The sequence below is a fragment of the Trichoplax adhaerens genome, genomic scaffold (assembly GCF_000150275.1).
Source record: "Trichoplax adhaerens TRIADscaffold_12 genomic scaffold, whole genome shotgun sequence".
Taxonomy (NCBI): Eukaryota; Metazoa; Placozoa; class Uniplacotomia; order Trichoplacea; family Trichoplacidae; genus Trichoplax; species Trichoplax adhaerens.
The window spans coordinates 1,619,457-1,635,382 of NW_002060954.1; the positions used below are offsets into that span (position 1 = coordinate 1,619,457).

A 15,926-nucleotide genomic window follows, 5' to 3' on the forward strand; every position below is an offset into this window, starting at 1 on the left:
TATTACATAAAATTCTATTTTATTTACTAAGTTCTGCTTGAAAGTAGTGATATCACGCCATAACTGTTCTTGAATTAGTAGAAATGATTCGAGAAAAATCGGTGCAGGAGATCCATACAGTCAGGTCTATCCATACTACAGTCAGTAATAATTAATCAGTATCTGATCTAAAAAGTCTGTCCATCCGAAGAGGTCCAAATTTACGGAACAAGACTACTGTACTGTACTGTACGTTCACTAGTGTACTGTATAGTACAGTACATTGTAACGTAGTGCGCGTATTCATTGACGTATAGTACGTTGGTTCTGTACGGTATATATGTGACATGTATAAAGCGTCTGATTTAGTCGATATGATTGCAATATTAACATTATCACATTATCGAATTATTGAAATATCAAATTATACTATTTATGTATAATTATGAAATTTGATAGGTATTGCATGAATTGCCCATCAATTTTAATTCAACAAATCCGTATGTTGCAGGCGCTTAAACCCTTTAATCTGTATATCAATTTCATAGTATAGCTCATATTGATGCTTATTATTATAACGTTATTCTACTGGTACAATGTGATGTGATCCTACATTCTCATGTGAATGTTGTATGAATGTGAATACTGTTATTGCATTACATTTTAAATAAGGGATTGGAGGTGTAGTTGCTACATATCAGAATTGCGTACCGAAAATTCAGCTTTGGGGTCCTACTAATGTTGCGCCTATCGTAAATCACCTTTCAAATTTTGCAGCCAACGCGGCTAAACAAGGAACAGCCGCGGTAAATATATTACAACTTTATGCCAATCGATACATTGCAAATAATTTAATGCTATTGGCAATTTTATACAATATCTCTAGTATATCTTCTATATGTACATTTATTGACGAATACAGTACACTGTACATCACTTCACTTTTACTACTCCTGAGATATTATAAATCTGTCATCATTTTATTTTATTTTATATTATAATGACATGTACCATTTTTTTAAGACATTTTCTTATGATTCAAATATTTTTAGAATTATTTTGTACTACTGATACTAACTGATGGCGTAATAACGGATATTGAGAAGATAAAACTAGTTCTCGTAAACGCTTCGAAATTACCAATGTCGGTAATCATTATGGCAGTTGGAAACGCTGATTTTAGTGCTATGAATGAATTAGACGGCGACCGAATGTTAGTAAAGTATAATAATTTAAGTGGTACATTATTAGATAAATATTAATACTTAAAGTTTATTTTATATCAGATTAAAGTCGCCATCTGGAGAAGCTACTGTGCGTGATATCGTTCAGTTTGTTCCCTTTTAATCAATTTGTTCATGTTGTATGAAAAATAATATTGTAAATGCCTGAAGAATCTCAATTTCAGAAATTTGTCTGGTTGATTAACTGTGACATATGTGGAATTCTTCATTTATAGGCTCCTTCGCATATTTTAGCGCAACATGTGCTCGCTGAAATTTCAAAGTAATTACCGCAACATTACTTTCAGACAAATTTATATCCTGTACGATGTTGAAATATAGCGACGCAATGAAATTTGCCATAATGTAGCTGTTTTGATTTGAAATATAATTTTATTTACGTGGTTATACGCGTATATTAGATAATTATGAAGCTTATAATTACTACTTTAGGGCTATAATTTAATCTTCCGAGGTTTCACCTACTCATATTAATGACAAACTAGGGTATTTTAATACGTTTCCCTAAATACTACCAGTATTAATCTCTTATACTAGATATTTCCTATACAATACTCTATTAACTCTTGATTTTGGACTATAATGGTCATTAAGCCATTTATTGAAAGATTAAAACGATTGGAAATTAACTTCGAATTCAAGGAAATGGGTTCATCTTTATCTAGTATAAACTTTAGGACTAGTTGCAACTAGACCTGTTAAGCTTATCTTATTATTCTGCTATTTTATCTCCTTGGTGACATATTTGTACTGTGCCATAGCTGTGCTTTGCGTAGAATCCTTAGATACCATCATTTTACGTTGAACGCTTGAGGGTATATTGATAAACAAGAATAGCCAAATAAATAATTATAACAGATAGCTAAGATTAGGCAGGAGGTAGTATGAACTGAGTGATTTAAAAAATGGAAATAAAGAATAGGTTATAGCGATAATAAACAACGACTACTGCAAAAGTTACGTTTGCATTATTATTCTTTGAGATATTGCGATGTCTATGTAAAAACAGGGACTACTGTGAATTAAGATTTTACTAACCTTATGATCTCATCCATCACCCAAAATTGCACCTACATGAATTCGCGATAGTGGCAAATGCTAGAAGAATCATTTACATACGTGCTGTATAGCCAGTCAATGTCCTTTTTTTGATAATACATAAATTATGTATATATTATATTAGTATCCATTCTTATACACTTAGAATTAATTATAAAGCAGTCAGCCGAACCTGCAGCTGTAGTACGGGTTTCTCTTGCTATGCAGCACAACTCTTCTTTAAATGCTTACTATGATTAAGTAAATGCATTAAAGCTTTAGGCCCCTTGACTTTCAGATCGAAGAGCAGTATATTCCCTCATTGATTTTTTGATTTTTCTTTTTATATTGACATCGACTGAGCAGCTTCAGTCAATTATACGAAAATTATATACTAAGCTGGTTGAATCAACTGCTCATACACGAGTATGTTGCAGTTAGCAGCTCAACGTAGACTTTAACTTGGTAAGTAATTGATCAAGAAAATTTTTATGCTGCGTATTGTCTAAGTTGTGTCAAATTCTTGTTCTATTCTATGTACTGATATCTAAATTGTGTCATAAAATTGAAAATAATCCTTACCGTAAAACTTGATAATAATGCACTGAGGAAGAATAAATTAATTATTTAATTGCATATATAACGCCTCAATACAGTATGCATCTTTTTATTTTTTAAATTTTCGATGAGGGTATAACCTAATTTGTACGGTACTATACAGCTGGCAAATAGGCTAATTTATAACAAGCGAATGAAACCAGTTCGCCTGCCCACTTTCATGATATGCAACTTATATACCGGAGACGAATATTAGTGCTATATTATAAGTATTTATTGGCTTTGATCGGTTTAATTAAAGGTGTAAAAATTCATACTAAATTTCATTAACTCTTATCGCATACTGTAGCGCATACCATTTAAAGTAGTAATGTAGGTTTTGACGTTACTATACTTACATCTGGTCTAGTCTACCCTATAGTATCAACAGGCACTACTTCAGAAAGGAATCGACCAATACCTACATTATCACAACAATTGACATGGCGATAATACCTGCGCAGCAAGTCTGTGTTACAAAGGTCGCTCTTCATAGCTTATGTAAAGGTCTACTCAGATAGATGTGATCTTAGACTCATTTTAGTGAAGTAACTGTATTCGATGAAATGTGTCTATACAGTTAGAATCATTTCATTGTTAAAGATCAGTTCTTATACGTATGTTCTCAGTAGCAGTCTGAATGAAGTGGCATGATTTCGTTGAGATGCGATGACAATTCGACATTGTGCACCATGAGAATAGACATTATGAGACATATATATGCTATATGGATAATTATATAGTATTTATTCGCGACCAACTTCTGTATCAACGTCTTAATGGCAGTTGATTACTGTAGTTTGCAAAATATCTTGCCTAAAAATTCAATCAGTATCACAACAAATGATTCATTCTACAGATATTGTACACATAGTAGTCAATTAGCCGTTTAAAATATGATTAATTTATGCTATCAATACTAACTGACGAAGTAAAAGTAGATATTAAGAAACAAAACAAGCTATCGCAAATGCTTCGAAATTGCCAAATGTCAGTAATCATTGTGGGGGTTGGATACACCGATTTTAGTGCTATGAATAATTGGATGGCTATAACGGAGTTTTAGTAAGGTATGGTGATTTAAATTGTACTTGAAAAATATTAATACTTTAGTTTATTCTATATTAGATATTAAGTCGTCATCTGGAGAAGCTGATATGCATGATATTCTTCAATTTATTTAGGTTTGAATAGTCTGTATTACAATTACCCGTACCAGAGAGATTCTTAGCCTAGAGAATTAGTCGAATAGACTAACTATGATGCAGACATGTGAAATTTTTCATTTATACGCTCCATATATTTTAGCGCAACATGTGCTCGCTGAAATTCTGAAGTAGTTATCGTAACATTACTTTCAGATAAATTCAGATCCTATACGATGTTGAAAATTAGAATACTACGAAATTTACTACAATGCAGCTGTTTCATTTGAAAAATAACTTTACTTATGAGGATATGGTATATGATACGGATTGATAAATAGTTATTATTTTAGAGCTATAATTTAATCTTCTGAGGTTTCACTTATTCGTATCAATGATGAAATAGGAAAAAAATTTGAATAGAATTTGACATTGGGTTATTCACCATGCTTTATGTAAAGATTTTCGCTAAGTTACACATGCAAGCAGTGCTAATCTCCGTTGATATTAAATGTTATATTATACCGTACTTTATATAAAGTTCTTGATATTCGATATTAATAGGTTAAGCTGTCTATCGGAAGAACAAAATAACTGAAAAGTTCAATTTCTGCTTAAAAATTAAAGAAATTGGACTCGGCATTCTTTACTTGGTATAGGGATGGCTACAGGATTAGTTGCATCTGGTATTTTTGTACTTATTTCTTTTTGTCTTCAGCTACCTTATTTTCCTCAGAAGACATACATATATACCCGTATGCCTACTACGATTATTATAGTTGTGCATTGCATCGATAGCACCATTTTATGTTGAACATTTAAGAGTAAATGTTGACAAACGTAAATAAACTACTGATAGCCTACCAAAAGTGATTTAATTTAAAGTGAAGAAAGAAGTAATATGTAGTTAGCAATCATGGACGTATTTTACTCATTGTTTAATAGGTACATACAGAAGCTGGTGACCAGATTGCCATGGCTCTAAATTATCTCGATAGTTTCTCGTATTGAATCTCATATAATAACTGCCAATATAGTGCGAAAGTTAAGCTTATACTAGCCCACGTTGACACATTCTAATGCAGAGGTAAAATTGTATTTTGTGATCTCTTCGCTCGTTCATCCGTATGATAATGCAAATTTATAGCAGTGAAAAGTGCTAGATGGATTATGGATAGCTAACAGGTTGGTTAGCCTCTCCCTTCTTTATAATCTAATACTATAGTAATACTGGTGGTAAACTATAATCTTTGCAGTTAGTTTGATATTCATCCTTCTAAATGAATCATGAAGTTCTTAGTCATGCCTTTTAATCTGTGGTACAGTTACAGAGCATCTATTCTCTATTGCAGTGCAAGTACAGCTTACTTTCCTGTACATTACTTATGGTAATTATGCGTAGTTCAACGTAATCAATTTTTAGGACTTGTGAGCTTGAAGACAGAAATATTATGGAACTTCATTATTGATTTTTCTGTATTTAGGAAAGCAGTTGCATAGGACAGTAATAATTGCTCGAGGAAAGTATTATAGAGGCATAAAGAGGTGTTTTTACCCCTATGGGAAATTCTCAATCAGGCTTTCTAATCTACGGTACGGTTACAGAACAATTTTCTCCCATTACATTATTATGTAATTCTTCTTCTTATTATTATGTGCTGGTATTGTACAAAATTTATATTCCTTTTCAGTGCATTGCTTATCTCAATTAGTTCAATATAATAAAATTTTAGGACTAGTAAACTTTAAGATAGAAATTTCATCACTAATTTTTTCCCTTCTTTCTAGGAAAGTTGCTTAGGATAGCATCAATAGCTCATAGAAATTACAAATTACAAATATAAACATCATAGCGGTAAAAAGCCTTTTTTACTGCTAGGAAAAATAATCCGTTGTCCAGGTTGCTGTTGTCCAGACGCACTAAGGCTGTTTCCTAGTTTACTGTATATTGTACACCATACTGTCTATGGATTAGAGTAGATTAGACTGCTTTGTAATTGTATACTGAAGGAGCAGCATCTACGTGATACATTAAGGAACAAAAAGAATCAACAACTTCATTCCGTGCATAGTATCTATTAAACGTTGATCAGGAGTTAAATCATTGCCATCGAGATCTTGCTTTCTAGCTATCAGTGTTAAATAAGCATGGCATCAGCTGATCCTGCAACTTGTGTTACAAAAGTCGAGTTGTATATCTCGTGTCAAGGTCTAAAAAATAAAGATGTCATGTCCAAGTCAGATCCATTGGCTGTCTTCTATCACCATGATGGCAAAAAATGGTGGGAGGTAAATAAAAAGTTGAATTCGATTTCTATTCTACTATAAATTCGTGCCTAAACGAGTATAAATTAGTTAATCCAAGTTGTCTTTTGTAATTCCCCTGTATAGTAATAGCGTATAAGGCAATTGCAACTTTCAGAGTAATGCTTTACTGCAATAGACACCTTAAAGCAGACGTGCTTTTGCCTAAATCTACCTGTACTTCTTGGCTATTTATTGGATGACGATAATTAATTCAAAATTTTGAACGTAGTCATCAGCAGAATCAGTCAAATCCTTTCTACTACTACTACAATTACTGCTGTAGTTTATATTTAGCTTGAATAGATGATGATGGTAATTTTCCGATGGAAATTTGAAGGGATTATTCTTCCCGATCAGTGAAACTTGGTGCAATGGCAATACGATTTACAAGTATCCTGTAAAGTACTGCTAGTAATTAGCATGACTTCAATTAAATATAATTAGGATTGACAAAAACATTTTACTTTTCTTTTAGATTGGACAGACAAATGAACTACTGTACTGTATATCCTCTTGTTTAGAGCTACCTTTAATAGTTAAATATCTAGTTTAAGGGATTTACCACATTTCATTAAAATTGTTGCTGAGCATTAGTTATGGCGAAAGAGTGCTATTTACTTTTTGATGTAACTTCGAATATGACTGCTCTATGTTTGCGTTCATCATTAGCACATTCGATCAAGTCGAGAATGGAATGAATACAGTATGACAGAAATCTCCTTTTACCTTCACAATCCTTGTCATTACATTAGAATCGTAGTTTCTAGTTTGTCTGTCTAATTTTCTTCAACACTTTGCATTGGATACTTCAATAGGAAAAGTATCCATTATTTATTTATTTATTAATAAATTGCAATTACAATCTTTATTTTTTACTTACCGGACTCTATATCTCGTATGAATACCGACTATGTATGCATCAGTATCAACGGACAGAAAGGATAAAGAATAGTCTATGCCCTGAATTTACCACTCCAATCGTGATGGACTATTACTTCGAATTAGTTCAAAAAGTAAAAATTGCCGTCTACGATATTGACAACTCCACTTCCACACTCGATGACGACGATTTCTTGGGTGAAATGGAAACTACGCTCGGACAAGTAATTCCATCATATAAAATTATACATTAAATGAATAATAAAGTCAAGTAATGATATACATTGAAAGTTATCATATCCACACGATAAATTACTTACTTTACATATTTGTATATTAATTAATTACACGGTTCACACAGTATACTAAGTCCAGTCGTAATATTACATAGCCTATCGGATAAGTTTCTTAGATTTGACGTCTATTATATTGTTATCAATGAGTGTTCTTATGACTGCATTTAGTAATAAGAGATTGCTTGTGTAATTTAATCATAACTAGATCGTGTCTAGTGGTACCTATAAGACTACTCTCAAATTGCGCTCTAAAAAGTCACATGGAACGATCACGGTTAGTTATTTCCGTTATTGATCAATATCTTTGCTAACGCTAAATCTTCAACAGTGGATTATTATTTAAGATACTATATTGCAATGTAATAAAAATAATAATAATTAACGTAACTGTAAGATATTCCACCACAGGCGTTCAGTAGTAATATTGGATAAATTTTGATCTGTGTTATTAATTAGATTAGAGCCGAAGAAATTTCAGATTCAAACAACGATTTAGTTTCTTTGCAATTTAAAGGAGAAAAACTAGACAAAAAGGTAATATGATCTTATCACATAAATCTTCAAGTAGATTTATTTAATTACCTTAGATTATATAAATGCTTTCGAAATTATGACAATACAGTATTTGAGCATAGCAAGCAGATCATTACACTACTGAGATGCTATGGTATGAGAGTATACGTATGTATATTACATAAAATAGAACGAGGTAATTATCAATTGTACCACTTCTGTCGATATTCATTTAATATTCCAACTGTGTATTTAATACAGCTGATTATAACCAACTTATAGGATGTATTTGGCAAATCAGATCCTTATCTTGAAATACATAAGATGTCGTCAGATGGATCTTTCATGAAAATTCATAAAACAGAGGTTGTTTAAACTTGGATAGATAAAGAAATAGTTAGTAAATTTACAGGCTATTTCTTAGTATATGCTCCTAGATATCTGAATTTTGGTCTCGTTTTTACTATCATCCTGTGGCAATATAATAGATCATAAAAAATACTTTGAATCCAGTATGGAAAACTTTTCGTATTCCGGTGAGAGCCTTGTGTAATGGCGATTACGATAAAAGTATAAAGGTAAGCATAATTATAAGTTCTTGAGGCTTACAGAAGCGTTATTACTATGTTATTAGATTGTAAGATACTCTATCAAAATAGTGTTTTAGCTTTAAAACGAAATTATACTGTCAAAAAATGTAACATGATATAGGAATTTATTGATCATGAATAAAGAGCAGTCAAAGTATGAGAGCCTATAATTGTTTGATTATACAAACTGCACTATTTCAATGACAGATCTACTGTTATGACTACGATAGTGATGGTAGTCATGACCTTATTGGGACATTTACAACTACCCTCAAAGAAATGGTCCGCGCTGATCGAAATCCTGTTAGTAGAATACTTGTTTAAGCAAAGTTATACGTGTATGATAACGTACTACTAGATTACTCGGTTAAATACTGTTAATTAAAACTTTATTATTTGCAAGTATAGTTTACACTAATTTTGATACATACATTTAATTAATTATAGTGATGAATTTGGATATATTAGCAATTTTATTTAATATGATACTGTGTCTTATTCTAGGTTAGCTATGAATGCATTAATCCTAAGAAACAAGCGAAAAAAAAATCTTATAAAAACTCTGGACATATTATTTTACAAAAATCTATAGTAGTAAAGCAGTATTCATTCCTGGATTATATCATGGGAGGATGCCAAATTAATTTTACGGTATTATAACTATTAATATCAACTTTAAGTAATATGAATCATGTTTCACAAATGTGATGCAACATAATTGAAATTATTCATAAATAAAAATTGGCTATAAATGAAATGTCTGATGATTAATTGCTGGCTTGTTTACTGAAATAGATCGGTGTTGATTTTACTGCGTCTAATGGTTCTCCAAAAAACCTTAATTCCCTGCATTATCTTGGACCTAATGGAAGAAATCAGTATTTAGATGCTTTAATAGCAGTTGGCAACGTGTGTCAAGATTATGATACGTAAGTTATAATGCACTAATAAATCTTAATTAGACTTTGCAAATGTAACTTTTTGGCATTATTCTTCTAATCATTTAACGAACGAAATAATCCAGTAATCTATATATATACGTATACACCTATAAAGATATTCATTGATACAGTAAACATCTTTGGTTGTTAACAGAGATAAGCTATTTCCTGCGTTTGGATTTGGCGCAAAGATTCCCCCAAACTATCAGGTAGGGCAATATTATAAAACCCACATAACGACGGTCAGTTAATATTATAAGTTCATGTACTGTATGATTAGTTTATTTATCCTCTGATCTTATATCTTGTCTAGTGTTCACATATATTCCCGCTAAATTTTAACCCATCTAACCCTTACGCTGCAGGTGTGATAATTATATAATTTTTGAATATTTCAATTTTCAACTATTTACTGATACTTTCAATTTTATAATTATATTATATGATTTTATTTTTTAATAATTATAACTTGGATTATGTACATTTACCATTCTTATAGGAATCACTGGTGTTGTTGAAGCATATCAAGCCTGCCTGCCAAATATTCAATTTTATGGTCCAACAAATATTGCACCAATAATACAACATGTTGCAAGCTTTGCTAGTAACGCGATGAATGATGGTACAGCTTCGGTAAGCTCTATGAATATTGTAACTTAATGCTGTTATTAATTAACAATTTACTCCTAGTGACGATGTTTGAACAATGTTGTAGAATTATTTTGTATTACTGCTGTTGACCGATGGAGTCATAACTGATATGGAAGAGACTAAAAAGGCGATTGTTCAAGCTTCCAAGCTGCCTCTCTCGATAATTATAGTAGGAGTAGGTGGTGCTGACTTTTCTGCTATGGAAGAATTAGACGGCGATGATGGAGTGTCAGTATTGAGAAAGTCATACAGAATAGATTGTATATTTTCAAACTTTAAGGTAAAAATATATAAATTGAAATTTATGTGGTAATCTGTCAACTTATAGACTACGATGTAGTATCGGCCCCGCCGTAAGAGATATTGTCCAATTTGTTCCATTTAGACAGTTTATTCAGGTACTTTGATATCTACATGATTTCACAAAAAAATGCTTAAAAGTTGCTGAGAGAAATTTGTTTATTCTATGTGTGTAGGCCTCTCCGCAAATCTTAGCTCAACATGTACTAGCTGAAGTCCCAAAACAGCTAACTCAGCATTACTCACGACATGATATTGAACCCCTACAACATCGTTAAAAGAAAAGTGCATTAACAACATTTACTTTTTATTTTCAGTATAACATAGACAGTAGTTTAATTCTATCAAGATTTTGAATAAATAATAATCCTAGCAATGATTCCTTTCTGAGCGAGCAAAGTCTGCATCTTGATTGTCTATGTAATTGTTTATTTCTCATAATACCTAAATACACTTTCAATGCGACTGACAGGATTATAATTACCGTTCCTATAAAAAATCTTGTCGTATAATATTATGTACTTAGCTGATACTGTTGAAAGTATATAATCTTTGTCTTAAAATTATGTCATAGATTGTTGTTAGCTTCGACTTTTCATTACTAATCTTGTGCAAACGTTGGTAAATGGTTGAGAATGCAGAAAGTGGTTATTTGAAAAATAATATTGAAGAGTAGCATGATGATTAGTGACGTGACCCACACGTGTGTGGCAACTGTAGGCTATTTTGCTCATTAGCGGTGATTGATAATTGTAACACTTCAATGTAATTAACATAAGTATTGGTAATTTCTTAATTATACTTTGCTTCTAAATTAAATTATCATATCAGTTTCAGCTAACATAGTTTTCGCTACAAAATTTAAATATTTTTTACATAGCAAATCGAGACTGCAACTACAATAGGTCTAAAATTAAAAAAGTTGGGGAGTTTAACTACTCAAAATTGGTACACGTTTACAACAAATGTCAATAGGTAGTCAATTATAGATTTTACGTCCTTTTATTTGGTACAACTAGCAACAAGGAAGTTATCATAATACCATTTTTAATTAGCGGTACATATTATTTGCTAGTGAAACTAAAAGAGGTATAATACAAAAACAGGGATGAATAAAGTGGTATTTATGATGCAGGTGTGATACAGTTGTTTACATATAGACAAATTTGAACCTAAAAGAGATAAACCATTGAAATAAGTTAGGGCTAGTAATCACATAAATTTCCTTAATTTGAGAATAGTGTACTGACCGACTGATCAAAATTGGTAAACTGGCAATAACAGGACCGTAACCTGAGGCATTATCGTATAATTCAAAGACGGGTGCAGCAACTAATTTGTAATTTTTAGGTACAGCGAATAGTGCTATCATATTTTACATAAAATTATAAAAGAATCGTGTTGTGTTAGAAATTGAGAAAATCAGTTGCAATAATAATAGTAGTAGTAGGTATTAGCATGACATTTTACAAACCTTTTTCAGCTAACTGGACCAAAAATAATCGTCTCTGTTCTTTGGGTTTCGTAATATGAGCAGGAACGTATGGGTACTAGTAGCAAAATTGGAAACAAGAACATTACTACAGTGATATTTCCAATATATATTTATCTTTGATTGAGCTATCTTCATATCATGCTAAATAGCATGAAATTAAAGTTAGCTTTTTGCATAAAATGAGGTCAATCTATTACCAAGGCGCCAACAGTAGTTAGCTGACATAGAGTATTCCTTACAATTAATAATTCTGCAGTACTCTTAAGGTACGAATTATTCTATAATTATTTGAAATTGAAATTACCTGAGCTGCTTCGAAGTTAGGCCTCCAATAATTGCACAATAAATCCTCAATTAACCATTCTTGCTCTACGCCATCGTTCCGTCCAAGGATCTATCAAGAAACAAGTCATTATTAAGGAGATTGATTTACTTTGTCATGCGAATAATAACTAATGAAAAACTAGAACGATTAACATAAATGGACCAGAGCAGTCGAATATGATGCTAAAAAATTGCAACAGAATTTGATATGGTCCATAGGAAATTTATATAGATTTTCTTATCTTACCTCATTTAGACCACGCTTAAGACCTTCTACTTCACTTTCACCTGGAGCCAGTTCTGTACTGGGTCTAAATTTGGCAGATATGATATGTGTTGGAAATAAGAAAAATTGATTGCAATTTAATCGATTGCATATCATAACCAATAAAAAAATTGGAAAAAACTATTCTTTAATAACCATTGTACGAGCTACTTACAGTTTAAAAAAAGTAGTACCAAGTTGCAATAATAAGATGTGAGGTAAACGATGTTCATGGACAATCAAGACCCCTTCCACGGTTCTTCGCATCCCTTTGGTTTGATATTCTTCCCTATATAGATGGTTGTTAATAGGATCAGCTGTAGCATTTGCATGATCAATTGGTTAGTTGATCCTCATTTTTCATCTAGATCATCATCAATAGTAAAGCTAGAGAATTGATTTCAATAGCTAATCTAACAGAGCTATATCGAATTTGACGCTAAAGTATTTACCACCAAAGAGAAAAAAAAAACAGAAAAAAAGAGAAGCCATTGTCAGTTTTGCATGCTAAGTACTTACTTCATTCTCTGGAAACGTGCAGCAACGGAACTATCAAAAGAAAGCATAAAACAATTCAATTGCAACATCATTGATTACCCTGTCTTAGCCATGCTAGGACAGAAAAGAATTTAAAACGAGAATGAATTCTTTTTCTCTGCAGTTGTTCGTAAACCGTCAGTAAAGCGACGGGAGTTTGCACTAGTTATCTTNTAAACGACGACCTTAGAAACTCCTAAAATTTTAAATTTAATTCAATAAGAGCGACTAACAGTAAGGCATATTGTCGTGGGAAAATTGAAAGATAACTGCTTCTTCACGACTACAAAACGTTACATGTGGGCACTCATATATGGGCATACATATATGCAGTAGGTTACGGCCAATGTCCGAAGTTGGCCGATACGCGTTTGGCCGGCCAATATTAAGGCGGTGATAGAATTATAGGTACAATATATTTTTATTGATTCGTCAACGATGTAATCCACAATTATATGCAATACTACAAATTTAGATCGATTCTGGATATTAATACTAGTATACTTCAATTGCTAACTCCGTCAAGATATAGACGATCAGTTGAAGATGTACAAGGGTCAAATTTGATAATATCGATGTACGAGTATTTTAATAATCTTAAAAAATTATGCTTCCCTATTTCAACGCGCCATAGTTGACTTGGAATTGCCATCAACTTTATCAAACATCATATGATAAATGGGTAAAGCATTTCGTATAATTTATAAATGGAAGTACTCTCTCACCAGACACGGTATTCATTCATATTAATAAAATTTTTACTTTACGCATACCTAAATATGAATCCGTATTATAGATGTAGTACACCTTTATATCTGGCATGCACATTAATTAACGAACAGATAAAGTCTGTCTAGCAATATTCATGCAGATATATTTAAGTACAAAGTCATAAATCTAATTCTGTAATATCAGTAACAGCCTTTGGGCTCCTCGAAGATCTGATAAGTAAATATTAGCGGAAATATACAGAAGCTACCAATACAAGATCCTATCACCATAACAACACCGCTCCAGACTAATGCTACCTTGCCTTTCTCTCGTAGTAGTAAGCAGGCAGTTACCTTAGTATAGGTAACTAAAATAGTATTTATAACCCAGATAGAGACCTATAGGTAAGACAAGAATATATATACAACGGAAAATGATTAACTAATTTCCACCTTATGTAAGGAAAAAATTTTTATTTCTATTGCTTTATTTTACAAACTTATCCCGAACTTGACGTACAATCAGAATTGAGCCTTGCACGGTGTTGTGTAACGGAGGATATGGACTCATCACCGCAGATGTTATAATAAAAATGCCGGTTGCTCTTGATAGCGTCGAAGTGTAAAAAACTGCAGTCATAGATCGATACTTAAACAGCAAAACTGCGAAAACAGATGATAAGGGATAGGTAACAGCAACTGATGCCACAGTTCTATGGTATGTCTTCAAACCGTATGGTAAGCACGAAAAAGGTTGGATTGAGGGCAAGACACCGTTGCTGATGCAGAATGCCCAGCCTTCTGTTAAAAGTAGAATAATATAACGCTGTTTATCTGCATGACTTACCCATTCCACAGCTTTGTTCGATTCATTATCAGTTTGATATCTGTCTTGATTTGTTGATAATCTTTCACTTTCACTTGTTTCCATGTTAGCATTGCTTGCCTCTTCGCAAAAGGGTAGGCAAAATTTAGCCATTTTAGGTGTAATGTAATGACTATCGTTTATGTGAGACGTGAACAGTCGATTTTTCATTCTTCTACAACGTCCATCTTGTTCAGATTCGCTATCACTAGTTTCATTACTAGTTGATACCCCATTTCTTGCCTGAAGTTGAATTTCTGCCTCATTTAATATATCACGTTGCATACGAAATATATTCTTTTTTATTTTTCTATCATAAATTCTGACAGATGAAGGTAGATGATCAAGTACGGTGAAACTTACGAGTGATATTAACAGAAAAGTAAATACAATAAAAAATAACGTATCTGGACCAAATATTGGATTTTCACTGACAGTAGTGCCATTAGCTTTACTGATATTGAGATGATGATGACATTTTGGTCCATCGGTTACATCCTGTATCAGAATAGCTATGCCAGGTATTAGTGAACTTAGACCGTCTCCGATAAATATACCAGTGATATAAATTTCTGGATAATCAGCCATGTAAGGTAAAAACGTTACAATAGACATGCAACCAACAAATGAAAAGATAAATGCTATGAAATATAGAGCTACTGAATGCTCAAATGTGCTCATAGCAACGAATGTTTTATTCCAAAATATCGCTAGAGCTAACGAGTTGATAACGGCTACTATCAGTAAGATATAAATAAAGGGAGCCTCATTGAATCTTCTTGGATGATAATAGTAAGCGAGGCCATAACATGCTGGTCCAATCGCTCCTAAATGACTAATTATAGTTAAAACTGCAGGTAGTTGTAGGCCGCCAGGTGTACGCGCCACTAATAATGGTGTTTCTACCCAAATACCATTCGTACCAATCCATGAGCTCATGCTAAAAATACATACTAAAGTAAACGTTAACCAGGAAATTTTGCTTCCTTGTCTTATTACTTCTCCATCTCCAGGATTATCGTTCATGATACCAATTTTGTTGCACGCGAGTACATTGCATTGGTACGAATATAATATAGATATTGTGTAATAGTATGCGCATAATCCATTACTAAATCAACCATATGCCAACGTAATTTATGCAATCTGTTATTATGCGACCCAGATGCAATATTGAATTATGTTATATGTATTTAACTGCAAGCCTGATTTATGCTTTAATAAAAACTGCTGCTTAAAATATTATTTTG

At 32.3% G+C, this 15,926-nt stretch overlaps 3 protein-coding genes across 3 annotated transcripts; 1 reads left to right on the top strand and 2 right to left on the bottom strand.

The window, feature by feature from the left end:
• Positions 1–6,151: 6,151 nt before the first annotated feature.
• Positions 6,152–10,758, top strand: TRIADDRAFT_29988 (uncharacterized protein; the record flags this gene model as incomplete). Its single annotated transcript, XM_002115772.1, has 15 exons — positions 6,152–6,292; positions 7,234–7,413; positions 7,691–7,759; positions 7,942–8,019; positions 8,281–8,367; positions 8,487–8,576; positions 8,796–8,891; positions 9,093–9,239; positions 9,384–9,517; positions 9,684–9,738; positions 9,843–9,894; positions 10,029–10,162; positions 10,245–10,408; positions 10,509–10,578; positions 10,657–10,758. The coding sequence occupies 15 exons, from the start codon at positions 6,152–6,154 to the stop codon at positions 10,756–10,758; spliced, it is 1,599 nt and encodes a 532-aa protein (XP_002115808.1).
• Positions 10,759–11,630: 872 nt separating this feature from the next.
• On the bottom strand, positions 11,631–13,175 carry TRIADDRAFT_64225 (expressed hypothetical protein; the record flags this gene model as incomplete). Its single annotated transcript, XM_002115914.1, has 8 exons — positions 11,631–11,652; positions 11,731–11,845; positions 11,955–12,030; positions 12,280–12,369; positions 12,547–12,610; positions 12,740–12,853; positions 13,084–13,113; positions 13,162–13,175. The coding sequence occupies 8 exons, from the start codon at positions 13,173–13,175 to the stop codon at positions 11,631–11,633; spliced, it is 525 nt and encodes a 174-aa protein (XP_002115950.1).
• Positions 13,176–14,298: 1,123 nt separating this feature from the next.
• TRIADDRAFT_59891 (uncharacterized protein) lies at positions 14,299–15,702 on the bottom strand (the record flags this gene model as incomplete). The annotated part of the gene is made up of 1 exon (XM_002115915.1): positions 14,299–15,702. One exon carries the CDS (start codon positions 15,700–15,702, stop codon positions 14,299–14,301), a length of 1,404 nt encoding a protein of 467 aa, XP_002115951.1.
• Positions 15,703–15,926: the final 224 nt, after the last annotated feature.